Genomic DNA, 17,964 nt, shown 5'->3' with positions numbered 1-17,964 from the left:
AGACTATAGAAACCCCTCGCTCCCATCAACACTAGATTGCTCTGCAGCAGAAAAATGACTTAAAGAACCAGAAGAAGACCAAACAACTAAGAATATGTTCCCTAAGCCCTAGAATATTTTTCTTTTATATTATACGAATGCTTGAATAGAATTCAGAAATAGTCCTGGAGAGCACAAGAGAACCTCTGTCTCAGAAACTCTAAGCCGTGGCGTGGTGCGCAACAGGTGTATACTTTGGTGATTCTTCTGAGATTTAACTTTACATGCCATGTCGTATGCTGAATGTGATGCTGCTCACACATAGCAGTTGTCATCAGACCATGCCTAACTTTTTAGGCCTTTTGAGTAAGGAAGTGTTAAGACATTTAATCATTGAAATGGAAACAGTGTGAGAAACAAATATATGTTTGTCTCAGTCAAGTTTGTGACAGTTCTTGGTATAAACATTTTGCAGAACTTTAGGCACCTATGTTTTGTGTTGAAAACACAGAATGTAGGATAGAATTTGATTCTAGGGCATAGACCTCTAAACGTTGGCATCTGTATGTGAGCTTGAGTGTCTGATCTCCTGTTCTACTCAAGGGAGATGCATATTCAATATGGTTAGTGGAATCTGGAGAGTTGTCTATCTCATGTCTCAAAGAAGACCTGTCAATAGCAAGTACCTGGAGTGGTGTCTTAAATGGTATCAAAAACATCATCAGCCTGAAATTTGAAGTTATGACACAGAAGATAGAAAAGACCAGTAGAGAAAGGCTAGAGGCAAGACAGAGTACTCCAAAGCATCCAGTTTACTCTGGGTGTGAAGGTCTGAACTACTAAATTGAGCTTAGTTGATCAATGTGGTTAGAAAGTAATAGGCATGTACATGGGGTGACTGCAGTCTAAGGCTGAGTGCTGCTGGTATTATTTTTGGGGAAAAAGTAGATGCAAAGTAGGAATTTCCTTCGTCATTCTTTAGGGAAGTGTGTAGTTTCTGCCAAAATTGTACTTGTGTTCAAGTCCCACTTCAGTTTTGCCCAGCAGTTTATTTTACAGAATTCCCAGCCTGAAAATCAGCAAATCATTTTTGAAAATTAATTCACTCCAGAATTTTAACATTTAGTAGTAGGCTTCTCCCCTTCTTCCCCACTATCAAGAAAGCTGCCAGAGGTGACTTTGTACTTCCACAGTGTCTTCTCCAGTTTTTGCTTTCTTTAAGAAGTCCATACTATTGTCATTTTTCATCATTGAAATCATATTCTTCTTCAATTATTGAAGACAGGTAATTCCTCACAAGATTTGTGTGATTTTATTTTTTTCCTTCCTTGGTCACTCTCTATTGCAGTGATGCTACGAACAGTGCAACATGCAAATACTGGTGTAATCCACATTCATCAGTGCATTACAGTACTTATTCAGTCCATTCTACTTTTTTTTTTTTTTTTTTCCTGAGTGCAGGCTGGATATTTTATTGCTAAAAATAAGATGAGACAGTAATTATCCCTGCAAACATATAACCTCTACATCAGACCTTGTGAAAATGTTGGACATTTTGTAGGAGGGGACACTTCAATCTACTGTGAAATATGAGATTTTTTTTATGTAACTGCATTCTGAAAAGAGAAACTTTCTGCAATGAAGAACAGGTGCATGGCACTTTGCATTTAGTGCAAGCCACTGTAGAGCACTGAGAATTTACGGGGTACACTAAAATAACTAAAACATAATCCTAAAATAGCTTAGTTTAAAAATTCTTGAATGTGACACCGGTTTTTTTGCTTAATGCCTGAGTATGCAAAATAATTATTTAAAAACTGAAAGTTGGTTCTGTTTTGGCTTCATTGGAGGCTTCGGAGTATTTATTTTTTTTCAAAATAAACAATGTTTTGCAGGTATTAAACAGAAGTCAAAAATGTGTAAACCCAGTGAATTACTGCATATGTGGATAAGAATTAAAAAAAAATACACAGCTAAGTCACCTAAGTAGTCTTATTTTGCTTGGTCCAGTAGCAACATGAGAAAGAATAAATCTTGAAACTACTCTAGAAATACAAATAGTAACATACTTACAGTTTCATGAAACCAGGTGGTTTAGATATTTTGATTTCTTCCTACATTAACGTGCGTATTCCTAAGCTGCATTTCTTGCTGAATTTGTAATCCCCAGTTGGGGCCAATTAGTATGTTTCTAATGCATTTATTCTGAATTTGGTTACTTTTCTGAATAAAATGTATTAAATATGGAAATTAAAATACTTATTTGGCTTGAGAAATGAATGTTAGAAGATGCGATTTTAAAGATTTTTTTCTTTTTTCTTTTTTTAAATTCAGCTTTGGTTTTGCTAAGACTTCACTTTTAATAGAACTCTATATTACTTTTTTCATAGCAAGCAGTAAAGGAGAATATGAGAAGAAGGGAAGCAGAAGAAAAACAGAGACGTGCTAAAATAGCTAAGGAGAAAGCAGAAAAAGAAAAACAAGAGAGGCAACAAAAGAAAAAGCGCTTGTTAGAAATGAAAACGGGTAAGTAATATACACAATGCATTTTATCTAGTGTTTTACTGGAAATAAAGCTGCTATTTTTTCGTTATCTGAATGTGCTATGAGAAAAGACAGAATAAATGAATGATTTTCTCCAATTAAAGTTCACAGCGAAGAAGTTTATACATTTTGTTTTGTTAATGAGCTTCTCTAATTACCTGTTTTCCTCACACTATTTTAGAACTTGTAATGTTGTTTGGTATTTTTCTGTTAGAATATATTGAACTTTGTGTGACCAAGTATAAGTTCAGTTATGCTCAGAACCCTTTACTTTACAACAGACATTTTCTAAATCACGAAGCCATTTTCTTTCTTTTTAACTAAGGTTACATATTTTTTTTTCTTCTATGAGAATAAACCTTTCCTGAACTTCTCTGGATTTTAATTTGAGTATGTCACTTGTTATTTTGATCGATCCCCATTGAAACACCTTAAAAGAAACCTCAGCCATGCATTTTTAAAGTTATTTGTGCTGTGCTGTCTTTTGTACCAAAAGAGATGGCAGACACTGTGAGCTCTCTGTTACTAAAAAAGATGTCTGATGACCCTCTGTACTGCTTTATTTTATCCCAGGTGGAGCTTCCAGAATACTTACAACTGATACGTGACTTACTGTGTAAATTATTGTGAGCTACTCTAATTTTTTGTTCTGAGCAGATCTTGTTAAACAGTTGCTCACTCGAACCCTGGTCAGCACCTTTGGCATAAATGATCCTGTCTCTTCTGTGTTTCACTAATAGCCAGAGTAGGTGTGTTTAGTTTCAGAGATTCTTCAAACCAAAAGTCTTTGATTTATTTTCATAAGAACATCCATGTCTTGATGTATGAGACGAAAGCTTTCTATTAAAATGGGAAATCAGGCTGCTGCCCTCTGAAGACAGAATTTCTAATTCTTTAGAAGTAAATTCAAGACCCAATCAGACAACTACCAGTGACAATCTTTTTAAAGCTCACAGAAGACAGAGGAGGCTGCAGAAGACTATGAAAGGGTAAAACTGGTATCTGTATTCATGCATGATTGGAAATGTTTGAAAAGAGGGTTAGATATTCTTCTCTCCCACATGTTGTATGTATGACTGATAGTACTTTAGATGGAAAATTGCTGGTCTTTAAGTGAAAATTCAAGCTCCTAACAAGTCCTGTTCTTCATAATGTCACGTTCAGGCTTTCCAGAATACAGGTGCTAATGTCACGGGCTTCTGAGTCATATGCCCACATGTGTACGTAGGTGTTGTGGTTTAATCCCACAGGCAGCTAAACACCACACACAGCTGTTTGCTCACCCCCTGTCCCCCCCACCGGTGGGATGGGGGAGAGAATTGGAAAAAAAGTAAACCTGCTGGCTTAAGGTAAAGACAGGTTAATGGGACAGAAAGGGAAAATAATATTATTAGTAATAATAAAAGAATATAGAAAACAAGCGACGCATTATGCCATTACTCACCACTTGTCGAATCAGTACACAGCCAGCTCCTGAGCAGTGGTTTTCCAGCTAACTTTTCCCTTGTTCATATGCTGACCATGATACCATAAGGTATGGAATATCCCTTCGACCAGTTTAGGTCAATGGTCCTGGCTGTGCCACCTCCCAGTTTCTCGTGCATCTCCAGCCTCCTGGCTGAAAAGTCTTTGACTCTGTGATAAATCTTCATGAAGTTTTCTGTTTGGTTTTTTTTTACATATTTCAGATACAAATATTTACTTCAGTATTTTGTAGATTCTGAAATGTGTAGTGTTTTATGAATATGCAGTATAGCATCTTTTAGAAAAAACTTAGACTTTTAGGTAGGCTTTATGATATAAATTTGGACCTCTAATAAGACCATAGATTTTTTGTTATCAAATGGAATCATTTGACTTTCTTTCTTGAAAGTATTTTTTTGAGATTTGGACCTGAAGCCAACGTCAAATTTAGATCCGTCTAAATTGTAATTTGTTAAAATTATAAATCTCTACTTTACATCTTAGATAACGACACTTAACATGTCCTAACGATCACCGGTCAAATGATTCACTGATACAGCAGGTTAAGGGCATTAACTTTACATGATAAAAATATCAGCTCCATATTTTCCTTTCAGCTCCAGCGTAACTTGAAAAGTAAGTGGAATTCAGTAAAGATTTTGAAGGTCTAAGCAGTGAATGATATTTAGTATTTTGAAATTTATGATAATTAAGTCTGTCTCCTAAATACTCTCTGGGCTACGATGTGATATTCATCCTGAGCTGCTTTGTCAATAAGATTGCTTTACTTGCATCTGTGAAGCCAGTTCAAACTATCACATGCTTATCGTTCCAAAGGTAAATAACCGGTGGAAGGGGATCTTTATGTAAATGCCACTTGTCTGCATACTATTAACATTCAGATACATACTTTCTCAAGCTGTTCTGATTCTCAGTAGAAAACACATCAATCAATTATTTTGATCTTATCACAGTGTAAAGAATTCTATAAGTGTGATAACACCAGCTAAATTTATTGTAATATAATTGAGAACTCCATCATTGTGGCATCTTCATTGTGTCTTACTTTGAATACTATTTAAGTAACAAGCCACTTTAATCAGTGGTTATTTACAAAGGCTGCCCTTTCTTATGCAAAAGTAGTGTAGTGATGCCAAAATGGTGTCTTAAACATCTGATTTCCAATCTAGAATATTAGTTGTTTTTCAATTACGTTACTCAATTTCACTTTTATCACACCTAACGGGTGTTAAATCCGTGTTTCAACTCATTTAGACAGTTATGATATTATTTGCAGTCAATTTTGCAGCATTTATTTTTGCAGAGGTTTTATATTTTTTATCTGCTTTTGGAAAAAAAAAAGTCTCACAAACTTGGTAAGAACATCTTAGGTTTTTGTTCTTGAAACATTTACTACTTTATTACTGTCTGCTAAGTTGTGCGATACGAATATTTTCATCAGTTCTGTAGTGTTCTTCAGAACAAAAGGACACCATAGATCCCAGCACTGACAGTTTAAGCAATGAACATAGTAAACATAATTAGGTAATTAAAATTCATATTCTAACAGATAAAATACTTGCCTTTGAAATAAATTAAAAAACCTCCAAACCCTCAAAGACCCTGTTTTCCCTGCATAGCTCAAGTTCATAAGGCCTCCATTTTATTAATTTGTTCCCACTGGGAGAGGAGAATCAATACTACTTAATAGTATTGCTTTCCTCTGAGAGGAGTGAAGGACCGCATATGTTGCAGATCATAAAAATCTGCTCATGTTCCATTACAACTGAGATTACATCAGTAGTTTTCAACATGGTGATACTTCGTTGTTTTAAAATGTCTGCCGGGCTACTTTTATGAAAAAAAAAAACCACAATTTGGACAAGAGTAGCTTTATTGCTGGATTTTGGGCATTTAGGTATATGTTTTGTGCAACTAAATTTACTGTGAAGGGGACAAAAAAAATCTGATAATACTATCTATGAAGAAATCCTGAGAGTATAATGTTAATATCCAACAAGTCTTTTGTGTAAGGGCTCTCCAGGGAGCTCCCCTTCTTGGAATATCAAGTAACCTGTTGCCCACTCAGTACTTACTCATGTTAATCAGTTATCAGTTGACAGTAAGCTCATGACAGGCTTGGAGAGTAGATCTAATTTTGCTTTATGGCCATAAAAAACCAAACAAACCAAACAAAACCAAAACAAACAAACAAACAAAAAAACAACCTGAGTCCTACATGCGAAGAATGAGTTGTGACAGACATTAATCACAACTTCACCAGAAAGGAGATGTCACCTGGTATGTCACTAAGTATGGAGATTGTTTTTCAGCTGCAATTCTATTGTTTTGACAGTAAAGTATAAATTTGGGTAAATTACTAAGAACAGATGTTCCCTCAAGAATAATTGTCACATTTGTACTTGAAAATGATACAGAAACAATGTGTGATACATCTTCAGAAACCACAGAAAAAGATGAGACGCAGCAAAACCTTATCAAGTCTCACACTGTAGGATGTTTAGGGAATTAGATGTTTTTTGTGGAAAAAAAAGTAGAGCTGATCTGAATGTGTATTAATTAAAACCCAACAACTAGTAGTTACAAGTCATGTTCTAACAAGATCTCAAAGGTGCTAAATCTTCTGAAGCATGGAGGTGTAGTTCATGCACTCATTGGCAACCCATGGGCTCAGAATGTCGCAGCTGCTGTTTGTTTGTACTAAGTACTAACTCCAAAAGAACAAGAGGTTTAGAAGAAACAATTATTTTCCTTTCTGAAAATTTTACTTTGAAGTGGAACCTTTGGAGATAGTGGCTGAAAGGCAGTTGTGAAACTGAGGTTTACACAAAGCCCCTGAAAAAAATAAACTGCAATGATATTTGGGAGAGAGAGAAATAGTAAAAACAAACAGAACTGTTGAAAAAATGAAGGGTCATTAAAGTAATGTCTGTAGATAAATATTCTCATAAGACTTGTCATTTATGTTGTAGCAGTAAAAATCCTAAACAAATGTGAAAAGAATGCTGCAAACTTAAAACGGCATTACCATGAAAAAAAGTTACAATCCCTAGAGCCATCTTTGGGATTAAGAGTGCTAACATTAATGCAGAGAATAGAGTTTGGTTTGACTAAGCATTTCCTACTCCAAATACTACCTCACATCTCCATAAGGAGGTAGACATCAGAGTCCTCTTTAAACTCTCGCTCCTGCTATGTGTAAAGGCTTTTATTCTTTGTGTTTGCTTGGGGTTTTTTTCTGAATTATCAAAAGTTTCTTCTCTCAAGTAGCAGAGGGATAAATACCAAAGCATTGGAGAGTATGCTTATTTTTACTCTCCTTAGTCCAAGGTTGTAAAAGAGCCAAGTACCTCCTCTGTCATTGTTGGAAAGCTTGCAGGAGAGAAGGTCATGTCTCTGACTCTTCCTTCAAACCGAGTCTGCTGCTGCTTCTGTTTCTGTGCTGTTCACTGTGACGCTTATCTTCATTCAGCAATACCTCAGTGGTTGTACAGAAGTACAGTCTTGTTACTGCATACCAAAATATTCTTGCTCTGAAGCTTGCTGACAGAAGTTACTTGATTTCTCTGGCAGCTTCTGTCCATTGAAAGCTATTAAATGCAAATACAAAGTCTTTGAATCACAAACTGCTGGAGACCAGGAGACTATTCTAGAAATGTCATTACATATTTATCCTGTCCTTTTCATAGATGTTGGCTACTAGTGCACAGAGGATGCAGGGCCAGGTGGACCTTTGATCTGATCCTCCCAGCTATTCTTTTGTATTTATAGCCACCCAAACAAAAAGGGTCTCGACCACCCAAAGCTGTCTGGTAGCTTTCCTTTGACTAAGCTCAGCCATGTAACACAGTCAGAACTTTGTCACTCCACAACTGAGAAATCATATAACTTTTAAATTTCCTTCAGCCCCTCATCTCTGTAGCGTGGCTGTCAGTATGAGTGATCATTATGTATATTTTTCTGATTTATCAGTTGTTTATAAATTTAAGTGGAAATATTAATGTTTTTTCCTATGCTCAATGAACTCCTTCAGAGGCACATGGTAACCAAGAGACAAAATGTTCATACACACCCACACACATATATTATATGCAGCTACATATATTCTTATAAGAATCTACGTTCAGTTAGGAATGCTGCTAGAGTGGTTCTAATTGCTTTCTAAATGAAATTGTAATTGATATATCTCAATAATAGATTTTTTTTTTTTTTTTACCCTCTGTGAAACAATACTAATGGAAATACTAGGTTTTGGTTAATCTGAAAAACAGATTGGTTCCATTATTGTCAGTGTTGGAGTTGGAACTGTGATGTGTAAAGAAAACAGAAAAATCATTAATTAACAGTAAAACTTACTGACTGACTTCTTTGTATACAGCTGACAGTTCTCAATAGTAGCTGTGCCATCAAATCTTAATCTTAGATAGTGATGAACAAAGTTGATCTCTTTTAGTTACGAGTGATTAAATATAAGTAACTAAATCTTAGCATTCTGCTTAATTTAGTGGTTTATTTTTCCACTAAAAGGCTGAATATTCTTAGTGAATAGAAAAAGGTTTATAAGAAGATTGTGTCTGTAAACTGGCTTTTAAAAAGTATTAATAGGTAAGGCAATATGTAAGACATTACTAGAATATCCTGTGCTGTTGAGTCAGTGATAGAGTAAGTGTAAATGCAGATAAATAACTTCATTTTCCTGTTAGTTGCTCTTTCAGTGGACTTAGTGAAAAAGTAGCCTCTTTTTTGTTATAGCCATGTTTAGAATTTTGATTTGAGATGGACAACCTGTTTTAGTGTTTGACCACTCTCAAAAGGAAAAATCTTATGTTTGAAAGCAATTTCCTGCAATTCAGTTTGTGCTCATTGCTTTCTATCGTGTCACTGAACACCTCTGAGATGTAGGATGTTGCTCTTGGCCATGTTGAACTTCATGATGTTTGAACGGGCTCACCACTCAAGCCTGTCACAGTCCCTCTGGATGGCATCCTGTCCCTCAGACGTGTCAATTACACTACTCAGCTTGGTGTCATCCACAAACTTGCTGAAGGTGCACTCAGTCCCACTGTCCATACCATCAACAAAGATGTTACACAGTGACGGTCCCGCTACCGACCCCTAAGGAAGGCCACTCATCACTGGTCATTTGGACACTGAGCTGTTGGCCACAACTATTTGAGTGTCACCATACAGCCAGTTCCTTATCCACCAGGTGGTTCATCCATCAAATCCATGTCTCTCCAACTTGTCATGTGGGACAGTGTCAAATGCTTTGCACAAATCCAGGTAGAAAAATCCAATAGCTTCAGCACTCCAAATTTGTTTTTAAGTTGTATAATAGCTTGATCGCTGCATGGAGTTACTTCAAAGATGATATATAATTAATTTGAGTCTTTGTTAATTCAGATAACTTGTTGAGTAGCCCTCAAGATTTTCACCCCTTCTGTTACAGCTATGAAATACTAAGGTTTGTTTTTAATGTATACATTTGTCCAAATCGTGCAATTTTAATTTCAGATGAGGCTTAATATTCAGAAGAATTTAAGAGCATACCCACAATTTAATGAAAAGCTGTATGTAATTGCAATACCGTAAATTGTATCCCTGTGGAAACGGACAGTTGAAAACCCTGTAGACAAATCTACAGATTTGTGTGTACAGGCTGAGGACGCAACTTCAACAGAAAGTATGCTAAAGAATTCTTGGTTTGGTTTTTCTGAAGCTCCACAGTTTTTCTTTCTTCATTTTGGAAGGGAGGGAGTAGCTGAATAAAGCTTTGATTCTTTCGAAGAGGAAATAGACGTATTATTAGAGGTTTTTCCCCTGGTAAAGTGAACTTCTGGAGTCCTAGTGTTGAGCGTTATGTTCTAGTTTATATTAGACAGATGCAGGGAAACTGTAAAAATGAAACATTTTTCATCCAAAGTAGTTTTGTTGTACCACTTTTATTTTAAAACTATATTGGCTAATGATATTTGTGATTGTATCATTGTATCACTACCGCTCTTGAAAGTGATACATATTATTTGTTCCTTAATGAGTGCGTACAATGTAGCAGTCTTTACTAACTGCAGTATCTGTTGCTATCATCGTAAGACATATTGAAGTTGCACTGTAAAGCTTATGGTAGTTCACTAAAGGAGAAGGGTCTCTAATATTCTTGAAGACATAATTATGAAATTAGTTTATATCTGACTTGGCACTGAAATGTCAAGGGCAAATCTTATCAGCTATTTTGGCAAATTTACTTCTGCTTTAGGTGGTATTTAAAAGACAGTTGTATGAGTTTTAATTAGGTAGGATATTAAAAAGTATTTAAATATCCTATTCTGCAATTGAAGGAAAAGAGATCATTTAGATCATAAAAGGGTGTATTTCTCAAAGGAATTATTGTGGGCTATGTAGCTATCTACAAGCCAACTGGAGTTACTAGTTCTAGGATATCAAAAGATTGATACACTTGACTGATTGGAAGCCAGTTGGGACTGGTGGCAGCCACCTGTAGCAGCTTGTGAAAGCTGATTTAAAGTTCCTATAGGAAGTGTTAATATTGAACAATATTTGCAACTCTTATACCTTCAGTGCAGCAATGTTGTATGCAGGTGTCCTAGCTCAATTTAAGAGATTTTTAAAATACTACATGGTACACTTTCATTTCTCAAGCTTTCTGTCATAGCAACCTGGACAATATTATAGATAGTGTGGATACTAATAGTGAGCTGTGTAATTTCGTAGAAGGTGTCACTGTCACCTGTTGGTGAAGGCATCAAAAAACAGTTTGGAACATAGCTGAATGTTTGAAAAACGAGCTTTCTGCATGTTTTGGGTATGTAGATTATTAACTATGAATGTTTTTATTTTCAGTGGTTAACTTTTTTCAATAGATCTGTGCATACAGAAAAACTACTTTTTTTTCTTTATTCAAGTTTCTTTATTCAAGTTTCTCTATACTTTATTCTTCTGTTAACTGTTTTGCATATCAATGGATGCACTAATCTGTAATCCATTTTGTGACTACACTATTTTTCAAATAAGTATGAAAAACAGCACCCATAAATATGTTACAGCTATACTACAAAAAGTTGTTGGTTTTCAGTATTTCTATTGCATTATTTAAAATATTTTTTAAACTTTATTTGAAGGGTTTTTCTTTTAGTACAGCAGATTATGCACCAGGATTTTTTTCTACTGCCAACTGTTACATTTTTAAAAGAACTATGAAATCCATAGTAGTCTGGAATAGGCTTAAAAGGAAAGAGATGACATGCTGAAATAGGATTGAAATTTTTCTTCTCTTATTCTTATTTCCTCAAACAAAGCTTATGAACTGTTTTCTATGAACATTTATGGTATCATGGTCTTTTTTGCATTAATATTACGTGTTACAATGCTTATAGCAACATTCATGTACCTTAATGTAACTAATGTCTTGGCCTCAAAATTTCTTCAGGTATCACTTTGTTTTGAAACTGTTCACTGAGTGTTTTCATTCCAAATTTGAGTATTTTAGAGAGTTGCACGACAATAGATGAAGGAAGGAGAATGGTTTTGTTTTGGTTTTTATTGTTTTGTTTGTTTGTTTGTTTATACCACCCACACCACCACCACCAAATATTCAGGAAGATGAATGCATTATCTGAGTAATTTTTTGTCAAGTATGTTTCAAACCATATTAATACCTTTGATAGTCCTTTAGTCATAAAAGAACAAACTTCAACATAATAAAGCACGTTAAACCAAATGCAAAGCAAGAGAACAATCCGTATTTCAGTCTTTGTGTTTATTCTGTATCTGCCATGTATTGTACAGAATGTAAATGTACTTAAATATTACGAACATTTAGAAAATATTTCCTAATTTTGCGTTGTTTATTTTTGTATATAGCTCTTTTGTGTAAGGTTGTTAAGTTTACTAGTCTGATAATATGGAGTTCAAGGAAAATATAAGAACTAAGGATTACTATTTGCTGGGTAAAAAACTGTCTGGAAGGCCAGGCCCAAGGAGTTGTGGCAGATGGAGTCAATGGAGTCAAATCCAGTCAGCAGCCAGTCATGAGTGGTGCTCCCCAGAGCTCAGTGATGGGGCCAGTTCGGTTTAATCTCTTTATCAGTGATCTGGATGAAGGGATTGAGTGCACCCTTAGTAAGTTTGTAGATGACACCAAATTGGGTGGGAAAGTTGATCCGCTGGAGGGTAGGATGGCTATACAGAGGGATCTGGACTGACTGGATCAATAAGCTGAGGCCAATTGTATGAGATTCAACAAGGCCAAGTGCCAGGTCCTGCACTTGGGTCACAACAAACCCAGGCAGCGCTGCAGGCTTGGGGAAGAGTGGCTGGAGAGCTGCTTGGCAGAAAAAGACCTGACAGTGTTGGTCGACAGCAGCTGAGCAGGAACCAGCAGTGTGCCCAGGTGGCCAAGAAGGCCAACAAGCATCCTGGCTTGTATCAGGAATGGCATGGCCAGCAGGACTGGAGGAGTGATTGTCCTCCTGTACTCAGCACATGGATTTCTGTAGAATTTTTGAATATATAAACTCTTGTTATTTTATGAGTAGATTACTACTGTGTGACTTCAAGTTATATTTGAAGGACATTTTTCTTTATATTGTGGACAAGAGAGCTCAAATTTTGAGATTATAAATTTGTGTTGTTTTTTTTTTGTTTTGTCTTTTTTTAACAGTCTGCATATCTTGTTTCCCAAAATCTTGTACCTTTTTTTTTTGTTATGCTTTCCTCTTCTGCTTTTAAATGATATCCAGGGTTAGGGAAACTAAATTAGATTCAACTCTTGGCTTAGCAGTAGAATAAGGAAAGTAAAAATGTTGTTTCTACAACTTCATGATTCAGCCCATGCTTATCTGACAGCACTTTGCCAGACCTTCCTGTCTGCAACTTTGAGGTTTTTTGTCTGTATTATTTTTGTTGCCCTTGGAAGCACTTACCTTAGAAAGATGCTAGAATTCTTTAAAGCTTATTGAAAGATAGAATTTCTTTAGAAGAAAACAAACAGAAACAGTGTTAGAAATCATCATTTCCCATAAGAGTTTTCCCCCATATTCAAGTTTAAAGGATTGCCTTGCTTTCTTACTTGTAGTCCAGCACTTTCAGAATTCCTTAAATTAGTGATGTCACATGTTGTTATACTCATCAGCTAATTTAGATCCTGATTTGAATATTCACTTTTCACTTTTAGCAATAACTGCAGAATTATGTGATGTGTCTGACCGTATTCAAGGTGTGTGTTGATCCAGGGAGTTTTGCCCAGTAAAGCATGATGAGATTTCTACCATGTAATTCCTTATTACTCTGTGATGATTTTTCGTCATATAGTAAATCCCTGGAGTTGTGTTCTTTGTCCTCCCAGACATAGACACAAGAGGTTAACAAGGTTCAAAAATCCAGTAGTTTCTGATGTGTTTATTTGAGGAAATAAAAGTAGGGCATTTAATGTTTGCATGTAATTATAATCTCACAGTAATTTTCATAATTCTGTCAGGGGATATTTTACGTATGTGCATAATACGACGAGTAGAATTTTCATTAATTACATCCATTATTTAATATTGGCCAGAGGTTATTAAATACAAAGGGAAAATGGCTTTTGATAAAAGCTACCTATGGATATCATTATGCATCCTATCCAGTCCGATATTGTTCAGTCAGCTTCCTGCTGAGAAACGATTTCAACTTTTTCTAACAATAACTAAAATGATCTCCTGTCTAATATAGCAAATCATTTAAGGGACAGCTCTTGAAAGCTGACATGAAACTGATTATTTGCAGTTGCAAAAGGGTACTGAAATGAAAATATGACTAAAATGACATTTCACTTGAAACTATGCTTTACTCTCTCATATAGAGCAAGAGGAATGTGAAATGAATGGAAAAAAATTCAGCCTAGTTCAATGTATAGAAAACCAAATCGGTTGTGATTAATTGCAAAAAGCAAATTGTGAATGTTAAAACCCCAGTCTAAGTTTGAAACAAGTAATCTTAATAATACCATTAATATTTTTGTTGTTTTAATTAATGTTTGTTATTGTTGTTGTTATTAATATTAATATTTACATTATTAATATTATTATTTACAATTCAGTATTGATATGGTAACCTAGAGGGTTCCTTCTCTGTCCTTTACAGAAGGTGAGGAGACTGGGGTGATGGACAGCCTTTTGGAGGCCTTGCAGTCAGGTGCAGCTTTTCGAGACCGAAGGAAAAGGATACCAAGGCCTAAAGGTGAATATTCTGTTTACATTTTATTTTTCAGAGAAAGTTGAAAGTGTTATGGGTCCAGTGCTCTAGAACTGAAATGCTATTTAGTTTAATTATTTTTTTGCAATGACAACTTTAAGGGATGTTCAGACTGTTTTACTGATGTCGGTAGCACTTCGGAGATTAATTTACTGAACTTAGCATAGCCTGATTATTATGACAAGGCTCTTTGATACAGCCACATGTACTTTAACTGTTTAGGGTTTATAGTTGAATGAGGGAAGTAAAAGTAATTATTTCATTGGTGTGTAACAGTCACTTTACTCCTAGAAGTATCTAGCTTCTAAATAATTCTGCTTCATAATGTTGTTACAATACTCCACTGTCAAAGGTGTGCTTTATTTTTGTGTTTTATTTTCATTGTTTTCTCGCTTTTGCAGACATACCACAAAATCTCAGTCCAAACACACAGCGGCCTGTGCTGAAAGCTTGTAACCATGGTAATGAACCATATTCATGAATTGCATGCTCATAGCTTATGTAGTTGATCTGTGCTTTCAAAAGACTACTGTGGTTTTTTCAGTTTTCTACCTTAGTAGAACACTGAAACTGTATTGGAACGTGCTTTTTAAGAATCACCTGAATATTGCATCCTGAAACTGCTCTTATTGATTACTTCGCAAAGCTCTTTTTTCTTTTCTGGGTTTTTTGTTTGTTTAAAATTTGGTTTTGTTTTTAAGTGTAATACTTTTATAATCGTTAAGAACAATTATGCAAGGATATTTTAATAGATTATGGTACTATAATAGAAAGCAGAGATTGCAGAACATTTTAAATGCTACTAAATGTTTATGATACCGAATCAGAGAACTCTCTGCGTTCTTTCTGTTTGTCTTGGTTTCCTCAATACTATAGCTGGAATGGTTCACACTATCACTCCAAATTTTGAGCATGAGTCTTTTGCACATGTTTATTCATAAACTCCTGAACTCTCTCACTGTAGTCAGTAGGACTTGCTCCTATGTGAAAAGTTACAATGAGAGCATGGATGCTTGTTATCTCTGTTTGTTAGACAGTGTACAAAATATTATTATATTAGTTGTGTTTTAATTAAGCTTGAGGAGTCCAGGGTGACTGTTTTCAGTGGCTCATAATTAATGGTCTCAGGAAAAAGTTGATATATGTAGTACCTCTGTTAAAGATAACTTTTCATAGAAACTTAAAAAAAAGTCCTTTCTTAGTTTTGTAAGCAGAATGCATTATCCTTTGATATTTAAATGCACTGTAGAGTGTATAAAGCACATGCCGTCAAATTGACGATATTAATTATACCTCATGCTTAAGTGTTTATTTCTTAAATGCCCATAGGGAAAAAATGTACAGAATTTGGCATTATTAAATACAAAATTAAAGAAAATAGAGCTAGAAGGACAGTTTACAGATAATTAATTCACTTACAGGAATTGACTCGAAGAATCAAGTATATTTGGCAGGTGCTTGTCTAACATGCAGCGTATTGATATTTGAATAATGACTACAGAGCACATCTGAGTTCATCCTATGAGTGTTTCTGCTTGTAGGAACAATTATGTTGAGTGTTACTTCTTTTCAGCCCATTCTGTCCCTATTTGTCTAGCTGTCTGTGGACAGACAGTATGGTTTCCAGTTTTCAAACTAACTGGATTGGACAAACATTAGGGCCATGTTTTATGTTTCAGGTTAAAAACAAAACACAAAACCAAACAAAAAAAAAAAAAAAGTTTTTAATTCTGCAAGATCTTGGTCTAACCCAGGGACTGATTTGTGTATTGGAGGGGTATAATTTGATATTGAAGTTTGAAGTTCAAACATTTGATTTGGAGAGAAGAGTAAACTCTTGGATTATTATTTTTTTTTTACCAAAGTCAGTTTTTTGCATAGAGTGTTTTGATACAATCTGATTCTAAGATATTTTAAAATGAATTCAGCGTTTCTTTCACCTGTCTTGTTAGCACAGGAAGAGGATAATACAACTCTGAGCTTGCTTTTAAGAAAATAATTGTTATGGTTTTGATTTGTTGACACTTGTAACAATATCTACATGTTACATCTTCCTGTCTTGAGCCAAGCAGAGCGCTAAATATGTTGTAGATATTGGTGACTTCACTTATCACTTTTTGGCTTTTTGATAGAGCAACCTATGACTATGTATTTCCGAGTTTATCTTTGAGGTGATTTTTTTTTAATTTTTGCTATTCTGTGTAGGTAAGTTGAGAAATTGCTTTTGAGAATTTGATATTGGGAAATCAGTTTGCATACTGTCTAGAATTAGCACTAGACCCTGAATATCAAAGTTTGTTTTTAGATAATAGTAGTGTCACTAAAGCTAACAGTATGCACATTCAAAGCAAGAATTATCATTATAAAGTTTCTTTAAGTTTCTGAATTCAACAATATATAGTGTCAGGGGTTTTTTAATATTATCCTACATATTTTTTTTCTTAAGCTTTAATATAGATACACATGAAATAACCTATTCTTTCTATGTATTTGTGTATAACAAGTGTATATAATGGTTTATTACATATACATTGTATAAGCAAGAAGTCTTTGATTTCAGCCCACTTCAGAAAAGTTGTCATATGCCGTTAGACAGAAGTATTGACTTGTTCTCTCATTGATTTGCTTTTTATCCCAACCTGAAAGTTCAAATAGGTGCTAAATTTTTTATCATTGCAAAAAAGTTCCTGGCTTACTGTGGGCTTAAAATATGTGGAAACAAATGAAGTCCTTGAGCAGCAATTCAAGCACTTTCCTTGTTTGCTTTTGTATTTCGTTTTGACTGTTTAGGTTAACTGGTAACTGGTTTGGTTACTCTTTTTTTCTACTGAGACAAACAGATTCGCTTACAGTAGATGTACTTTATTCATACACAGTGCAGATTAATACCTAGGATGAATTTCTTTGACTTATGCAGTCAGAAAGTATTACAAGCCATGACTTGAAATATCTGTCCTCTGAATCATTCAGAGTGTAGCAATCTCTGTTGGGCAGATGCCATAAAGTTCTAGACAATCTCTTCTGTTTCAAAACAAAGCAAAAAACAAGCAAATGAATAAAAAACAGTTTACTCTTTATGATTTTAGATAGTTATCTAAAGAAGTGGAATACAAATCAGACACAAGCATCAGTGAGAAGTAGAGAGTAGCGGCTCCATGTCTCACAGGAGATGTCAAGGGAGAGAAATTCAGCTGGAATCCACACTTTGTCCATGACTGTGATATCAATGGCAATAGGAAGGAAATCTCTTTAACCGTTGCCATTGTTGCACGGTACAGCTCAAGTCACCAAACTGTCACTTGCTCGTGAAGCTGAGCCAAGCCCTCTAAAACGAAGGAATAATGAGAAGCAAGCCAATGCTTGTTCTGTAATTGAGAAATGAAATTGTTTCCTTTAACTAAATGGACTACTTGAGAAAACAACAACAAAAAAGTACATTAAGTAGAACGCTAGCCATTGGTTGGCCATTTTTCTCTTTGTGATCTCTTGAACTCCCTAGAAAGCTCCGGTAGTGTTCAACTGATATTTCTGATTCAAAGGGAGTAATAGTTCTCATGCTGCATCCCAGGGTATCCTCTTAGGTGTGTTATTTTATTTTTGGTCCTACTGCACTACTCTTTTATTGAACAGATTGCCTCTTTCTAACATGGCATGTGGGTTTTGTCAAGTTTAAATCTACTCTATTTCTGTGATCGGAATTCCCAA

At 35.2% G+C, this 17,964-nt stretch overlaps 1 protein-coding gene across 7 annotated transcripts in view; it reads left to right on the top strand.

Moving 5' to 3' along the window:
• Positions 1-17,964, top strand: part of DIAPH3 (diaphanous related formin 3) — a 226,432-nt gene that overhangs the window by 153,514 nt on the left and 54,954 nt on the right. For 5 of the 7 annotated variants that reach the window (XR_011738190.1, XM_071805977.1, XM_071805973.1 and 2 more), the window contains 3 exons: positions 2,370-2,505; positions 14,149-14,244; positions 14,661-14,720. Coding sequence is in view for 6 of the 7 variants with exons in the window: in XM_071805977.1 (XP_071662078.1) it covers positions 2,370-2,505; positions 14,149-14,244; positions 14,661-14,720 (292 nt within the window). In the remaining variant the exon portion in view is untranslated. Of the gene's footprint in view, positions 1-2,369; positions 2,506-14,148; positions 14,245-14,660; positions 14,721-17,345; positions 17,961-17,964 lie in introns of those variants that run through there. The other 2 variants (XM_071805987.1, XM_071805982.1) reach the window with 2 other exon arrangements.

The sequence above is a fragment of the Patagioenas fasciata genome, chromosome 1 (assembly GCF_037038585.1).
Source record: "Patagioenas fasciata isolate bPatFas1 chromosome 1, bPatFas1.hap1, whole genome shotgun sequence".
NCBI classification, from domain to species: Eukaryota; Metazoa; Chordata; class Aves; order Columbiformes; family Columbidae; genus Patagioenas; species Patagioenas fasciata.
The sequence above is the reverse complement of the archived record's forward strand: the minus strand, read 5'-3'. Positions and strand labels throughout refer to the sequence as shown.